Below are 17,779 nucleotides of genomic sequence, written 5' to 3'. Positions count from 1 at the left end.
GGGTGGCGAAGAGGGCCAAGGCCTCGACAAGAGACAAGCCCCCGGCGGGTACTTCGCGCACGCCGTTGCTAGTGGAGAGCAGCCCGGACAGCAGCCCCCGGTGTAGCCCCCGCTTCAGCCCCCAGCGTAAGCTCATCACTCACTCCTCCACTGATGAACATTGGGGTTTGACCCCTTGAAGCTGACCTTGACGAGTTTGTAGGAGAAGAACGGCGGCAGGAGGAGCCGCGGAGGGCCACCCCCAACGCCCCCCCCCTCGACTACGTCGCCCCAAGGGGCGTCCCTGGCAAGGGCATCCACCACCGAGCCCACGCATATGGAGGAGGAGGCGAACTTGGGTACCGGGGGTTCTGCCCCGGCAATGAATGCTGGCGGGGAGGGCGCCACTTCTGCCCAGCACAGTGTGGGTAAGTCGTTTGTTTCCCGTCCCTGTTCTTTCTTCTTCTTTTTGAACCTTGACCTTGGCTCCGCCTCATTCCCCTTCTTGGTATCCAGACCCTTCCTCAGCGGACCGGGAGGACATTGACACCGTCATCAAGGAGGTTGCCAGGGACGCCGAGGCTGAGGCCGACAAGATCGCCGTCGAGGAGGCCACCAAGACCGCCGCTCAGGATGCCGCCAAGGGGCCTGCCGGGGAGGCCGGCAAGGCCGCTGCCGGAGGGGCCGGCAAGGCCTCCGCCGAGGAGGGGGTGGTTGACGACCAACCTTCCTCCTCTGTCGCCTCTAGCTCAGGAAAGTACTTGAGGGTGGCAGATGACCTGTTTGTCCACCTCCCAGGAACGGTGAGCACCAGGGCACCAACCGAGGGGGAGGTGTTCGACGACTAGGCGCTTGCTGCCGCCGGGCTTGAGGTTGTTGATGAACCGAGCGCCGGTGGCGGCGTTTCCCAAGAGGAGCAGCTCCTTCGGACCATGAGCGTCAACTTCCAAAAGCTTTAGGCGCTCCATCGTGCCCGCCTGGACATGGTAAAGTCCAGGATGGCGACGGTGGACAAGGTGGAGATGGATCTCGAGGAGCGCGTCGCCGAGACGCAAGCCTGGTTCCACAGGGCCCATGAAGAACTGAAGGCTGCCCAGGATTTGCTGGCTGAGTGCAAACAGGAGCTCATCCTGAAGCAGGTTGATGTCGAGAGAGCCCAGGAAGCAACGATGGAACATGCCGCCAAGGATGAGGCCACTCGGCACCAGCACCAGGCCGAGCTGAACTCCCAGGAGGAGGACCTTGCCGCTTATGAGAAGGCGCTCGCCGCTGATGTCTACTACACAACCTTCTTCTTGTAGACGTTGTTGGGCCTCCAAGTCCAGAGGTTTGTAGGACAGTAGCAAATTTGGTGGCTACTGAGGCTTCTGGCGGCGGAACTCCCGATCTATTGTGCTCCTCGAAGTTTTTAGGGTATATGGGTATATATAGGAGGAAGAAGTACGCCGGTGGATCTTCGGGCTGTCCACGAGGCAAGGGGGCGCGCCCAGGGGGTGGGCGCCCCCCCACCCTCGTGGGCAGCTCGGGACTCTCCTGGTCCATCCCCGATACTCCGTGGGCTTCTTCTGGTCCAAAAATAAGTTCCGTGAAGTTTCAGGTCAATTAGACTCCGTTTGATTTTCCTTTTCTGCGATACTCTAAAACAAGGAAAAAATAGAAACTGGCACTGGGCTCTGGGTTAATAGGTTAGTCCCAAAAATAATATAAAAGTGCATAATAAAGCCCATAAACATCCAAAACAGGATATAATATAGCATGGAACAATAAAAAAATTATAGATGTGTTGGAGACGTATCAAGCATCCCCAAGATTAATTCCTGCTCGTCCTCGAGTAGGTAAATGATAAAAACAGAATTTTTGATGTTGAATGCTACTTAGCATAATTTCAATGTAATTTTCTTAATTGTGGTATGAATATTAAGATCCGAAAGATTCAAGAGAAAAGTTTAATATTGACATAGAAATAATAATACTTCGAGCATACTAACTAAGCAATTATGTCTCTTCAAAATAACATGGCCAAAGAAAGTTATCCCTACAAAATCATATAGTTTGGCTATGCTCCATCCTCACCACACAAAGTATTCAAATCATGCACAACCCCGATGACAAGCCAAGCAATTGTTTCATACTTTTGGTGTTCTCAAACTTTTTCAATCTTCACGCAATGCATGAGCATGAGCCATGGACATAGCACTATAGGTGGAATAGAAGGGTGGTTGTGGAGAAGACAGAAAGGGAGAAGATAGTCTCACATCAACTAGGCGTATCAACGGGCTATGGAGATGCCCATCAATAGATATCAATGTGAGTGAGTAGGGATTGCCATGCAACGGATGCACTAGAGCTATAAATGTATGAAAGCTCAACAAAAGTAACTAAATGGGTGTGCATCCAACTTGCTTGCTCACGAAGACCTAGGGAACTTGAGGAGGCCCATCGTTGGAATATACAAGCCAACTTCTATAATGAAAATTTCCCACTAGTATATGAAAGTGACAAGACAAGAGACACTCTATCATGAAGATCATGGTGCTACTTTGAAGCACAAGTGTGGTAAAAGGATAGTAGCATTTTCCCCTTTTTTATTTGGCCTTACTTTTTTTATTTAACCTTTCTCTCTTTTTTTTGGGACAATGCTCTATTGATGATGATCATCACACTTCTATTTATTTACAACTCAAAGATTACAACTCGATACTAGAACAAAGTATGACTCTATATGAATGCCTCCGGTGGTGTACCGGGATGTGCAATGACTCATGAGTGACATGTATGAAAGAATTATGAACGGTGGCTTTGCCACAAATATGATATCAACTACATGATCATGCAAAGCAATATGACAATGATGGAGCGTGTCATAGTAAACGGAATGGTGGAAAGTTGCATGGCAATATATCTCGGAATGGCTATGGAAATGCCATAATAGGTAGGTATGGTGGCTGTTTTGAGGAAGGTATATGGTGGCTTTATGGTACCGGCGAAAGTTGTGTGGTACTAGAGAGGCTAGCAATGGTCGAAGGGTGAGAGTGCGTATAATCCATGGACTCAACATTACTCATAAAGAACTCACATACTTATTGCAAAAATATATTAGTTATCGAAACAAAGTTTTATGCTCATGCTCCTAGGGGATAGATTGGTAGGAAAAGACCATCCCTCGTCCCCGAGCGCCACTCATAAGGAGGACAATCAATAAATACATCATGCTCCGACTTCTTAACATAACGGTTCACCATACGTGCATGCTACGGGAATCACAAACTTCAACACAAGCATTTCTCAAATTCACAACTACTCAACTAGCACGACTCTAATATCACCATCTCCATATCTCAAAACAATCATCAAGTATCAAACTTCTCATATTATTCAATGCACTTTATATGAAAGTTTTTATTATATCCCTCTTGGATGCCCATCATATTAGGACTAATTTCATAACCAAAGCAAATTACCATGCTGTTCTAAATGACTCTCAAAATGATATAAGTGAAACATGAGAGTTCATCTATTTCTACAAAATAAAACCACCACCATGCTCTAAAAAGGTGTAAGTGAAGCACTAGAACAACAACAAAGTACTCCGAAAGATATAAGTGAAGATCAATGAGTAGTCGAATAATTATGCAACTATATGAAGACTCTCTAACATTAAAGAATTTAAGATATTGTTATTCTATTCAAACATCAAGCAAATCCTAACAAAATAAATTGACGCTCCAAGCAAAACACATATCATGTTGTAAATAAAAATATAGCTCCAAGTAAAGTTACCAATGAACGAAGGCGAAAGAGGGGATGCCTTCTGGGGCATCCCCAAGCTTAGGCTCTTGGTTGTCCTTGAATATTACCTTGGAGTGCCTTGGTCATCCCCAAGCTTAGGCTCTTGCCACTCCTTATTCCATAGTCCATCGAATCTTTACCCAAAACTTGAAAACTTCACAACACAAAACTTAACAGAAAACTCGTGAGCTCCGTTAGCAAAAGAAAACAAAACACCACTTGAAGGTACTGTAATGAACTCATTCTTTATTTATATTGGTGTTAAACCTACTGTATTCCAACTTCTCTATGGTTTATAAACTATCTTACTAGCCATAGATTCTTCAAAATAAGCAAAGAACACACGAAAAACAGAATTTGTCAAAAACATAACAGTCTGTAGTAATATGTAGCTAACGCAAAATTATGGAACCCCAAAAATTCTAAAATAAATTGCTGGGCGTGAGGAATTTATCTATTAATCATCTTCAAAAAGAATTAACTAAATAGCACTCTCCAATAAGAAATGGCAGCAAATCTCGTGAGCGCTAAAGTTTCTGTTTTTTACAGCAAGATCAAAAAGACTTTCCCCAAGTCTTCCCAACGGTTCTACTTGGCACAAACACTAATTAAACACAAAAACACAACCAAAACACAGGCTAGATAAATTATTTATTACTAAACAGGAGCAAAAAGCAAGTAACAAAAATAAAATTGGGTTGCCTCCCAACAAGCGCTATCGTTTAGTGCCCCTAGCTAGGCATGATGATTTCAATGATGCTCACATAAAGGATAAGAACTGAAACATAAAGAGAGCATCAAGAAGAATATGACTAGCACATTTAAGTTTAACCCACTTCCTATGCATAGGGATTTTGTGATCAAACAATTTATGGAAACAATAATCAACTAGCATAGGAAGGCAAAACAAGCATAACTTCAAAACTTTAAGCTCATAGAGAGGAAACTTGATATTATTGCAATTCCAACAAGCATATATTCCTCCCTCATAATAATTTTCAGTAGCATCATGAATGAGGTCGGTAGACTGTTTAAACGAGGCTTTCAAGTCATCATGCAACCTCGCCCACCTGGAGATCTGATCCATCTGCCTAAGGACGAGGGGATGCATGCGCCTGTAAGAGTCCATGCCTGCCCGCAAGGCATTTTCCCAGGCCGCCGCAGTGCAGGAGGACATCTCTGCTGCATTCGCAGCACGGCAGGACATCTCTTCTGCTTCCGCAGCGCAGCCGGACCAGTCTGCTGCATCGACGGTGCGGCGCGTCCTCCCTCCTACTTCGGTGGCGCGGCGGGACCTCTTTGCTGCTATGGCCGTGCGGCGGGACATGTGAGCTGCTTTCATGGCGAGGCAGGACATCTCTCGTCCTCCCGCTTCTAGGCTCGCCTCTCCCTGGTGGAAATCTCTCGACCCAGAACTCACGCTGGCCATGGCGGATGCAAGGGAACACTACAAAAAAAGACACATCCGTGACATTTTGGGCCGAATGAATTCTTTTTGTCATACATATGACATTTCCATGACGATAATTGTGACAAAACCCGGTATCATCATAGATGTGGTGGGCTTCTACTTCTATGAAAAAAAATCATGGCAGAAAATGGGCTTTTCGTCCTGGGCGGTCCGGACACGCAGCTGCATGACATTCTTTGGGTCGTCCATGACGGAAAAAACCATGGTAGAAGCAAGGGCGAGGAAAATATTGGGGTGTTCCTGGTTACGGTGGGTGGTCGGGGCCGAGCGATGCGCGTTTCTCTCGTACACGCACGCGCGTGGGTGCGAGGCGTTGGGTTCTAACTGAACCCGAGCGAGGCGTTCGCCTATTGAACCCGAACGATTGCACTGCAGGCTACACGTTACTGAACCCGAGTGATCGATCGATGGCTGTTAACTGAACCCGGTCGATCGATTCCTTCGCTACTGCTACTAACTGATGCCGATCGATGTTGCCTCTGGTTGGATAGTGAGCATTGCTGGGGAGTTTGGATGAACAGTTCCCGGTGGGCGTGGATGAACAGGACCCCGTGGTGTTGCCTCTGGATGAACAGGACCCCGATCGATCGAGCCGCTTGGGGCTAGATGAATAGGACCCTCCTGGAGGGCTGGATGAACAGGACCACCCCATGGAGGGTTGGATGAATAGTAAATGGTGGAGGGCTGGATGAACAGTAGCCCGTGGAGGGGTGGTTGTATAGGAGACCGTGTGGAGAGGGCTGGTTGAACAGTAGCCGGTGGATTAGCGCGCGGTGGAGGTTGGATGAACAGGAGCCCATGGATTAACAGTCACAGGTGGAGGCTGGAGGACGTCGACGGTGGATGAATAGTAGTCCGTGGAGGCTGGTGGGGGTCGACGGTGGAGATGAACAGTATCCCGTGGAGTCCCATTTTGCGGTACGCCACACCCCTCCTGATGAACAGGACCCCCATTTCGACCGTAGCGCTCAAACACAAGTCCGTTTCCTCTGTTTGCGGTACGCCACACTCCTCCCGATGAATAGGACCCCCGTTTCGACCGTAGGAGGTCCGTTTCCTTCGTTTTGCGGTACACCAGACCCCTCCCGATGAATAGGACCCCATTTCGAACATGGCCGGTCGAACACAAGGCCGTTTCCTCCATTGTGCGGTACGCCAGGCCTCGTTTCCATCGGTTGTTCCATCCAAGCCCTCCTGATGAACACGATGACGCATTCCGTTCCGACCCAGCCGGTTGGCTCCCCATGAACATGACGATGACGCTATTTCTTCGTTCTGGCCCAGCCATGTACACGAGCCCTGGCCGTACGTATGCGTGAGTAGGCGTTCGAGACCCTACCCATATGTACGTACGTGGCCGTATTTTCTTTCTTGCACATTGGCCGTTGTACTTACGAGTACATGTTACGTGCGCGCCTCTACTATGACACGTGCGCGCCTCTACATGGACTTGTTTGTACGTACACGTTCGCAACCAGAATGACAACGCTACGTACGCTTCGACTAGGTGGGTCCCGACTGTCAGGCACTTCCTTGCGTGCGAAGATATAGTTGGTGGGTCCCCGCAGTCAGGGGGCGAATCGTTTTTTTTGCCCGGACGCACTTCCTTGCGTGCGAAGATGTAGCTGGTGGCTCCCAATAGTTAGGGGGGATACGTTTTTTTCACGAAATACGGTGGCCCGTCCGGTGGGTCCCCGCTGTCAGGTACTGGAATAATTATTTTTCGCGTAATAAGGAGGCACTTCCTTGGTGCGGCCATGGACCCAGCTATCAGCCTCTCCACGTACAGTCCACGTCCGATGGAAGCCGTTTCTTGACCACGTTGACCATGCCGCGCCGAGAGCACCAGGGCGGTGTACGACGGCGAGGCCTAGGAATGGGACGACGTGGAGCCGGGGAAGATGCGACAGTGGACGCCCATGCATAGAGGAGTATGAGGGTTCACTGGTTCGCTGCGGTGTGAGGCTGCCGTCGCCGCAGAATAACACGGGGTGTGGGTGAGTAGAGGGATGGCCTGGCCAGCGGTGGGAGTAGTAGGGGCGGTGAGGCCTCCGCGGCATCGCAGCCGGCCACGGGAGGCAGGAGCACAAGGCATGACCGGTGCTGGTTTGGGCAGCTGGAGCAAGAAGACCAGAGGTTGAAGAAGCACTACGGCCGTTGGATGGACATCGTATGGTCACTAGAGCTAGAATCATGCATATTGACTAAGTTGACAAAGCCCTCCGTCCCCGTCAACCTAGTAGGCCCACAAGTCAGCCTCCCACTATACTGGGTCCCATCTAGCAGGGGGAGTATTCATTTTTTGTGCGTAATAAGGAGGCACTTCCTTGCGTGCGAAGATGTAGCTGGTGGGTCCCAGCAGTCAGGGGGGAAACATTATTTTTTTCAAGAAATACGGTGGCCCGTTCGGTGGGTCCCTGCTGTCAGGTGGAGGAATAATTATTTTGCGCATAATAAGGATGCACTTCCTTGCGGCCGCCGTGGACCAAGCTGCCAGCCTCTTCACGTACAGTACTCTTCCGATGGAAGTCGTTCCTTGACCATGTTGACCATGCCTCGTCGAGAGCACCAGGAGGTGGACGACGGAAAGGCCTAGGAAGGGGATGACGCGGAGCCGGGGAAGACGCGGCAGTGGAAGCCCACGTGGAGAGGAGTATGAGGGTTCACTGGTTCAGCTACGGTGTGAGGCTGCCGTCGCCGCAGAATAACAGGGGGTGTGGGTGAGTGGAGGGATGGCCTGGCCAGTGGTGGGAGTAGTAGGGGGCGGTGAGGCCTCCGTGGCAGCACAGCCGACCACGGGAGGCAGAGCGGGCGGCACGACCGGCGCTGCTTTGGGCGGCTGGAGTAAGAAGACCAGAGGTTGAAGAAGCACTACGGCCGTTGGATGGACATCGTACTGTCACTGCATCTAGAATCGTTTATATTGACTAAGTTGACAAAGCCCTTGTACGCGTGAACTTAGTAGGCCCATAGGTCAGCCTCCGAAATGGTGCGCCCAGATGTCAGGGGGATTTGGGCGGCCGAAGCTAGAATATCCAAGATTGAAGAAGAAGCACGACATCCGTTGGATAGACATCCAACGGCCACTGCTGGTAGAACCGTGTGTTGACAATAATAAGTTGACAAAGCCTTGCATACGCGTCAACTTCTTTTTTTTAGGGGACGCGTCAACTTAGTAGGCCCACAAGTGTGTGGCAGAGAACTTATAGCCCATTTGCGATTTGTAAGAATGTACAACCCATTTTTGAATTCTAACGGAATTTACTACAGCCCATTTACAGTTTGTTAAAAGTACAGCCCATTTTCTAGCTAGGACAATGATCAATAATTTCAACCAACCGTTCGAGATTTATTCAAAAAAACCAACCATTCAAGACAGAATTCAATAAAATTTCCCACATTTTGATGGGATCCGAAATATTTTTATCCCGAAATTTCTAGTCAGATTAAATATAAATTTGTATTATGTAAAAATCCAACGAAACATTGCGTTCACAACAATTAAAAATTAAGATTTTCAAAATCCATAAATAATATTTTATAAACTAATTTCTTGTTTGGTGCATTTTCTAATAGTTACTGCGCAGTTTTTATAATTACATCCCATTTATTGTTTTTTAAAGCCCATTTTCCTGCTAAGCATAATGCATCCCTCCTAGGAAAGATTTGCAGCCCAGCAAGGCGGAGAATAACAAGTTGACCTTGCCTGGGTATTCCTCAAAAAAACGAATAGCTGGGCTAGCAATTTTCATCTTGAAAAAAATTAATATCTGGGCTGGATATCTGTCCTGGGCTAGACGGGCCACAGCCCGCCCAGTTAATATCCTGCTCTCCTCGGAACAACAATGAAAACATCGCCAAGAAAAAATCTACAGTGCTCACGCCTCAAAAACACAAATACTGCTCGAGCTGCTTGGTCCCAGTTGTCGGCCGTGATACGTCTCCGTCGTATCTATAATTTTTTATTGTTCCATGCCAATATTATTGAACTTTCATATACTTTTTGGCAACTTTTTACACTATTTTTGGGACTAACATATTGATCCAGTGCCCAGTGCCAGTTCCTGTCTGTTGCATGTTTTTGGTTTCGCAGAATATCCATATCAAACGGAGTCCAAACGGGATAAAAACGGATGGAGCTTATTTTTGGAAAACATGGAAAATTCAGAAGGAAAATCAACGTGAACCAGTGCCCGAGGTGGTCACGAGGCAGGGGGCGCCCCTCCCCCTTAGGGTGCGCCCCCTACCCTCGTGAGCCCACCGTAAGGCAGTTGACACTCTTCTTTTGCCACAAGAAAGCTAATATTCTCAAAAAAAATCACGGCGAAGGTTTCAGGCCAATCGGAGTTACGGATCTCCATATATACACAAAACGGTGAAACAGAGCCAGAACAGAGCGCAGAACCAGAGAGAAACAGAGAGATAGATCCAATCTCAGAGGGGCTCTCGCCCCTCCCATGCCATGGAGGCCAAGGACCAGAGGGGAAACCCTTCTCCCATCTAGGGAGGAGGTCAAGGAAGAAGAGGAAGAAGGGGCCCCTCTCCCCCTCTCCTCCGGTGGCGCCGGAACGCCGTCGTGGCCATCATCATCATCACCGCGATCTTCACCAACACCTCCGCCATCTTCACCAAAATCTCCATCACCTTCCCACCTCTATCTACAGCAGTCCACTCTCCCGCAACCCGCTGTACCTTCTACTTGAACATGGTGCTTTATTGTAGCGACCAGACCTCAAACGGTCCAATCTCTATGCTCAGGTGTCATCCCTGGATCAGTAATGCTGACACCACACAGTACTTGAAGGATTTATAACGGAGTAGCAATCACACACTTATTACATCGAGTGTCTCAAAAGAGAACTTATTAGAATAAATATGGCTTAAGGCCATCCAATAACGATAACAGCGGAAGGCTTGGAAGATAAGTGAGTCCATCAACTCCAACGGCATCACTGAGTATAGAACCACGACCTAAAGGCCCCTTAATCGTCATCTGAAAAGTCTGCAACATTAACGTTGCAGCCAGAAACGGGTCAGCACATGGAATATGCTGGCAATGTAACACATTGAGAATAACGAAATGAAATAGGCTATACTATATGCATAGTTGGCTTGTGGAAAGCTCTATGGTTACAGTTTTGCGTAAAGCAAATTTTTCCCTACTGCAAAGGAATAAATTTTTTTAACTGTCATGGTAGTTGTTAAACATTGAGAATGGTTGACAGCATTCTCAATCCCAATTAAGCATCATCATTAAACAAACACGAAAAATTAATTTTAGAGTAACATGATGAGATGCACATGATAATCCAGGTACTAGATACTCAAGATGTCCATAACCGGGGACAAGGCTAACCATGATTAGTTTATACACTCTGCAGAGGTTCGCGCACTTTTCCCCACAAGACTCGATCTCCTCCGTTGGATTTCTCGCACTACATGGTGTTTGAGAAACGGATGACTGAGACATAGTCTTTCAGAAGTGCTAGCACCTTACGAACGGGTAGACCGTACCAACCTACATCCCCTACATCTGCTAGTCTACCACTGTAAGAGTTCGCACGACTTAGTCAACTATGCTAGAGCCCATAGTAGCTTGTGGCTGCACACAGAAGTTTCTAGTATGAATATCTCATGATCCCTTTGAGCCTGGGTGGCGGTCCATAAAGAAAACAGGCAATCGCTGGAATACCCAGGTGCCTCAATCCACCCAGATGTGTATTTAAGTTGCCACCTTAGATAAACCATTAATTTAACATCTCACATCTGTCATGGATACACTCACCCAATCCACGTCTACTAGCATAGCATAACATAATAAGCAAACGTAGAAGTAACTCCCAAAGGTTTGATAATAAACAGGTAATAGGTACTACCTCAACTACTTCCCAAACCCACAATTTAATTAGATCCTAATCATGCAATGTGTGAGGATTGATCTAATGCAATAAAACTGGGTAACATGAAGTATGATCAAACTGTTACTTGCCTTGCTAATGATCCGCAAAACCTAGCGATTCAAGTAGCAAGCGGCGCACTCCGGGTACTCTATCGCAAACAAACAAGCATACAATAAGTACTCAACTAATACACAGGTAAAACTCAAATAAGAGATCTAACCAGAAAGTTCAACTTAAGAACTCCGATTGGCAAAAAGAATCAAATCGAACGAAGCAACGAAAGACAAACGGCAAAAGAAACAGGCTTCGTTTACTATTCTGGATCTAGGGAAATTTTTACAGTGGCAAAAACTTGTTTGAGTTGGTTAAACAGAAAGAGGGTTTCGAGACGAATCTCCAGGCACTTGAATCGCCTGATTCCGATAAACGAGCGAAAAGTTATACTAAAACGAACTTCGGATCACGGATCGCGATCTGAAAAATCGCGGATTTAATCCGAGAAAAAGAAAACCACGAACAGATTAATGAACAAACATTCGTTATCTGGATCTAAATGAAGAACGCGTTCGTTAAAACGAACGAACAGGCGAAGTCTCGCTTAATAAATAAACCGGAAAAACCGATCTATTTAAAAAACGAAACTATAAAACCGAACGAACCGACGGAAAACCGATCGGTTTTCTAAAATAAACCGACGGCAAGATCTACCTCCGACGGCGGATCCGGCGGCGGCGGCGTCAGCAGCGGCGGGTGGCGGTGCGGGCGGCGGGTGGCGGCGCGGGCGGCGGCGGCGGGCTAGGGTTTCAGTGGGGGTGGCGGCTGGGCCTCCCGGCTATTTAAAGCCGGTCGGGCCGGGAGTCCAGGTCGGACACGGCCCGGTAAGTCGGTTGCGCGTTTTTCTTTTTTTTAAATAGTTATGCTCAGAAAAAAAACAAAAGGAATACTAAACGGACTCCAAAAATCCCGAAATAAAGTTTCCCCGGCTTCTAAAATCAAGCCGCACAGGATGAACATTTATTTAGGGCCTAAATGCAATTTTGAAAAACGCACATTTTTCCTAAATTCAAATAAAATAGCAAATAAAACCAAAATAAAATCTTATTTGATTTTTTTATTAAATCCTCAATATTTCTTTATTTTGGGAAAGTCATTTTATTCCCTCTCTCATATTTTGATAATAGAAATAATTGAAGATAAAATAAATAAAATCAAATGATCCTATTTTCAAAATTTGAGAAAACTCAAATATGAAAATAATGAAATCCCCAACTCTCTCTGAGGGTCCTTGAGTTGCGTAGAATTTTCTAGGATCAACCAAAATGCAATAAAATATGATATGCAATGATGATTTAGTGTATAACATTCCAAATTGAAAATTTGGGATGTTACAAACCTACCCGCCTTAAGATGAATCTTGCCCTCGAGATTCGGGTTGGCTAGAAAATAGGTGAGGATGGCCCTTCAGCAATTCATCCTCTCGCTCCTAGGTGGCTTCATCCTCCGTGTGGTGGCTCCATTGAACTTTGCAAACCTTGATAACCTTGTTGCGGGTGACTCGACTGGCATACTCTAGAATCTTAACTGGTTTCTCCTCATAGGTCAAATCACTATCCAACTGAATCGCTTCCAGCGGCACTGTATCTCTCAGTGGTATATCAGCCATCTCTGTGTGGCACTTCTTCAACTTGGAAACGTGGAACACGTCGTGAACTCCTGACAATCCTTCGGGCAACTCCAACTTGTAAGCAACTTGTCCCATACGCTCCAGAACTTTGTATGGGCCTACAAAATGTGGCGCTAATTTTCCCTTAACTCCAAAGCGCTTAACTCATCGAAGTGGTGATACCCGAAGAAAAACTCGGTCTCCGACTTCGTAAACTGTCTCCTTGTGTATTGAATCTGCGTAGCTCTTCTGCCTAGACTGGGCTACCTTAAGCCTATCGCGAATCAATTTCACTTTCTGTTCAGACTCCTTAATCAGATCCGGTCCAAACAACTGGCGGTCTCCAACTTCATCCCAAGACAATGGGGTTCTGCACCTCCTTCCGTACAAGGCTTCGAAAGGGGCCATCTTCAAACTGGATTGATAACTGTTGTTGTAAGAGAACTCTGCATATGGCAAATTCTCGTCCCAACTAGATCCATAATCTAGCGCACAAACTCTCAGCATATCCTCCAAAATCTGGTTGACTCTCTCGGTCTGTCCATCTGTCTGCGTATGGAAAGCTGTACTAAACTCCAGTATGGTACCCAAAGTTTCGTGCAATTGATTCCAGAACTATGATTTAAACTGGGTTCCTCTATCTGACACAATGCTCCTTGGAACTCCATGGAGACATACGATTCTGGTCATGTATATCTTTGCCAACTTTGCACTGGTATAGGTAGTCTTCACTGGAATGAAATGAGCTACCTTTGTCAAACAATCGACTACAACCCAAATCGAATCATAGCCTGAACGAGTTCTGGGTAAACCCGTAATAAAATCCATGCCTAACTTATCCCACTTCCATTCAGGTATCGGCAATGGCTGTAGCAATCCTGCTGGCTTCTGATGCTCTGCCTTTACTCTCTGACATACATCACAAACTGCTACATACTCCGCAATATCCTTCTTCATTCCGCTCCACCAAAAAATATCCTTCAAATCCAGATACATCTTGGTATTTCCTGGGTGAATCGAGTAGGGTGAATCATGGGCCTCTTGCAGAATTAACTTCCTGATCTCCAAATCATTAGGCAGATAAAAACGGTCTTCAAACCATAAGGTATCGTGCTCATCCTCACGAAATCCCTTAGCTTTTCCTTTCCTCATTTTCTCCTTTATAGAGGCAATCTCCTTGTCAGTCTTCTGGGCATCTCTGATCTTATCCATCAAAGTAGACTGAATCTCCAATGCTGCTACATAGCCTCTCGGTACTGTTTCCAAACATAGCTCACGAAGGTTTTCTGCTAACTCCCTTGGTAAATCTCCCGTCATTAGTGTGTTGACATGGCTTTTGCGACTCAACGCGTCAGCTACTATGTTAGCCTTTCCGGGGTGATAATGCAATCTCATATCATAATCCTTGATGAGCTCCAACCATCTCCTTTGCCTGAGATTCAACTCCTTCCGCGTGAAAATATACTTCAAACTCTTGTGATCCGTGTACACCTCACAATGGTATGCAATGAGAAAGTGCCTCCAGGTTTTCAATGCATGCACTACGGCTGCTAACTCCAAATCATGCGTAGCATAATTTAACTCATGAGGCTTAAGCTGTCGTGAGGCATATGAAACAACTCTTCCTTCCTGCATAAGCACTGCTCCAAGTCCTCGACATGAAGCGTCGCAATACACCTCATAATCCTTGGTCTGATCTGGCAAAATCAACACAGGTGATGTAACCAAACGTTTCTTTAACTCCTGGAAACTAGCCTCACATTCCTCAGTCCATATGAACTTGGTATCCTTTTTCAACAACTCCGTGATAGGCTTCGCAATCTTTGAGAAATTTTCAATAAATCTCCGGTAGTATCCTGCGAGTCCAAGAAAACTCCGGATCTCTCCAGCTGTTGTTGGCCCTTCCCAATTTGTCACAGTGTCAACCTTGGTGGGATCTACTGCTATACCTTCTCCAGATATATCATGTCCGAGAAATCCAACTTCCTTCAACCAAAACTCACATTTTCTAAACTTGGCATATAACTGATGTTCTCTGAGCTTTCCAAGTACCAAACGCAAATGCTCCTTATGCTCCTCTTCGTTCTTCGAGTATACCAGGATATCATCGATGAACACTACAACGAACTTATCCAGAAACTCCATAAACACCTTGTTCATCATGTTCATAAAATATGCAGGGGCGTTAGTCAGACCAAATGACATAACGGTATACTCGTACAGCCCATACCTGGTGGTAAAAGCTGTCTTGGGTATATCCTGTTCTCGAATATTCAACTGGTGGTATCCTGATCGCAGATCGATCTTGGAAAATACCTTAGCTCCTTGCAATCGATCAAACAGATCATTGATCATCGGTAGTGGGTACTTGTTCTTGATGGTTACTTCATTCAATCCTCGATAATCAACAACCATCCCTAACGATCCATCCTTCTTCTCCACTAGAAGTACTGGCGATCCCCAAGGTGAAGAACTTGGGTGAATATAACCTTTATCCAGTAACTCCTTAATCTGCTTCTTAATCTCCACCAAATCCTTGGCTGGCATCCTATATGGTCTCTTAGATATTGGCCCTGTGCCTAGCAAAAGCTCAATCAAAAACTCAATATCTCTATCCGGTGGCATGCCTGGCAATTCTTCTGGAAATACATCAGGGAAATCTTTCACCACTGGTACTTCCTCCCACACAACTCCTGTTAAACAATTTACTTGAGTCCTTTTCGGCACATGCCGGGATACATACTTGATCCTTCTCCCTTCTGGCGTGGTAAGCAAAATTGACTTACTGGCACATTCAGTATTTCCTTCGTACTTTGATAACCAATCCATGCCTAATATCACATCCAATCCTTGAGATTCAAATACTATTAGGTCTGAGGGAAATACGTAGTTACCAATCCTTAATGGTAACCGATCACACCATAGACTAGCCATATGCTCTGCTCCAGGCGAGGTTACTAACATGGGTGATCTAAGGGCTTGGGTTGGTAGTTTATACTTATCCACAAATCCCCTTGATATGTATGAATGCAATGCACCAGTATCAAAAAGAACGAGTGCAGTAAATGACTTAACCAAAAACTTACCGATTACTGCATCCGGCTACTCTTCAACCTCCTCCATGTTAACATGGTTCACCTGTCCCCTGTTGAAAGGGTTCGGCTTCTTCCTAGAGCTACCATTGCCATTTCCATTCTGGGATTCAGGACATTCATTGGCATAATGTCCGGTCTTCTGGCACTTAAAGCAAGTGACTTGGCTCAGGTCTCTCATGGCTGGGGTCGATGGGTTGGTGCGGTTCTGGCCGTTGCTTCCTCCATTCCCATTACCATTCTTGGTCCCATTGTGATTATGCGAGCTACCTCCTCCATGGGTATGTTGAAAATGTCCTCCCGGTCTAGGGGTAAAACGTGGCTTCTGCTGAGCTCCTGAGTTGTACTTTCCTTGTCCATACTTCCTCTTGCGATTCTCAATCTGCTGCTGCTTCCCTTCAATCATAAGAGCATGATCTACCAACTCCTGGTAGTTGTTGAAGGTGGCTACCATCAACTGCATGCTCAACTCATCATTCAGTCATTCTAGAAACTTCTCCTGCTTAGCTGCATCCGTAGCAACGTCATCTGGGGCATAACGTGCTAGATTACTAAAGTCTTCCATATACTGGCCAACTGTCCGTCCTCCTTGGCGCAAGTTGCGAAACTCTCGCTTCTTCATGGCCATAGCTCCTGCTGAAACATGGGCAGTACGAAAAGCCTGGTGAAACTAGTCCCATGTGACAGTGTCGACAGGGAAAGTGGTTGTGAAATTCTCCCAACATGATGATGCGGGTCCTTCAAGCTGATGTGCGGCAAACTTCACCTTTTCCGCATCTATGCATCCTGACGTGGTCAACTCTCTAGCTGTCTTGCAGAGCCAATCATCTGCTACTATCGGCTCGGTGCTACTGGAAAACACCAGCGGATTCAGCCTAACAAAACGGGCTAAGTGATCAACAGGTGGTGGTGGTGGTGGTGGGTTGTTGTTGTTGTTCCCCTGATTCTGATTCTGGACTAGCAACTGCATCAATGTGTTCTGCTGCTGGATCAACTGAGTGAGCTCCGGTGGAAAGGTAAATCTGGGGTCACGTCTCGAAGGCATCTGAGGGTTTAGAAAAGATGAGATTTAAGAATAGAGGGGGTCTAAAGAGAAAACACTACCCATATGCACATGAGGCAAAAGCAAACAATTCACTTCATTCAATCAATCAAACAAGGGCATACAATCGATTTAACTATCGCAAAAGTGCTCGGACTACTATATTTACATGGTAGCCTACTACTACTATTGGGGTGGTCTACTAGAAATATTCTTTGATTGCAGACTCCATGATATCTGCTCCAGCTTCATCAACATAGTCATCATCGCTATCATCTGGATCTGAGTCGGTGTCGTCGATGATGATGTAGTCTTCTGGGCGAATCTCATTGGGTTCTTTGTCTTCTTCTACTGGTTTAGGGCCTCCCATAAATATTCCAATCTTCTTGATTAGATCGTCATTCTTCTCAACTAATACTTCGATTTCCTCTTCATAATCTTCACGTGTAGCCTTGAGTTCTTCCTCCAGTTCCTTGATTCTTGTTCTTGCCTTCTTCAGATCTATTATGTCAGCGCACATCTGGTTCTCCTGACGTCGAATGTGTTGATTTAACTCCTGGATAAAAGCTACAACTGATCTATCCTTCCTGGTGCTGATCATCTCCCATTGCTCATCTCGGCGCCCACAAATCTGATAGATAGTGTCCTTGAGATCATTGCGGTAAACTTCTCCAATGCGTCCCATGGCGATGTGAGCTGCCATGCTCTTTCCTAGACTCCAAGTTAGTGCATCAAAAGAAAACTCTATGGGCTCAATGAATGGCATGAACGTCCTTCCTGGAACTTGAACTTGAATCATCCAGCGCTCTTCTTCAGGTAGAGTGGCGTTGTAGGTTCCGGTGA

At 46.3% G+C, this 17,779-nt stretch overlaps 1 protein-coding gene across 1 annotated transcript in view; it reads left to right on the top strand.

Annotated features, from left to right (window-relative positions):
• The first annotated feature begins 977 nt into the window (after positions 1–977).
• LOC125554672 overlaps positions 978–17,779 on the top strand; it is a 92,137-nt gene continuing 75,335 nt past the window's right edge. The window contains exon 1 of the mRNA XM_048718155.1: positions 978–1,253. Coding sequence (XP_048574112.1) covers positions 978–1,253 — 276 coding nt within the window. The remainder of the gene's footprint in view (positions 1,254–17,779) is intronic.

This window comes from Triticum urartu, chromosome 4 (assembly GCF_003073215.2).
Source record: "Triticum urartu cultivar G1812 chromosome 4, Tu2.1, whole genome shotgun sequence".
In the NCBI taxonomy this organism is placed as follows: Eukaryota; Viridiplantae; Streptophyta; class Magnoliopsida; order Poales; family Poaceae; genus Triticum; species Triticum urartu.
Note: the sequence above shows the minus strand (reverse complement) of the source record. Positions and strands in the feature narration are given on the sequence as shown.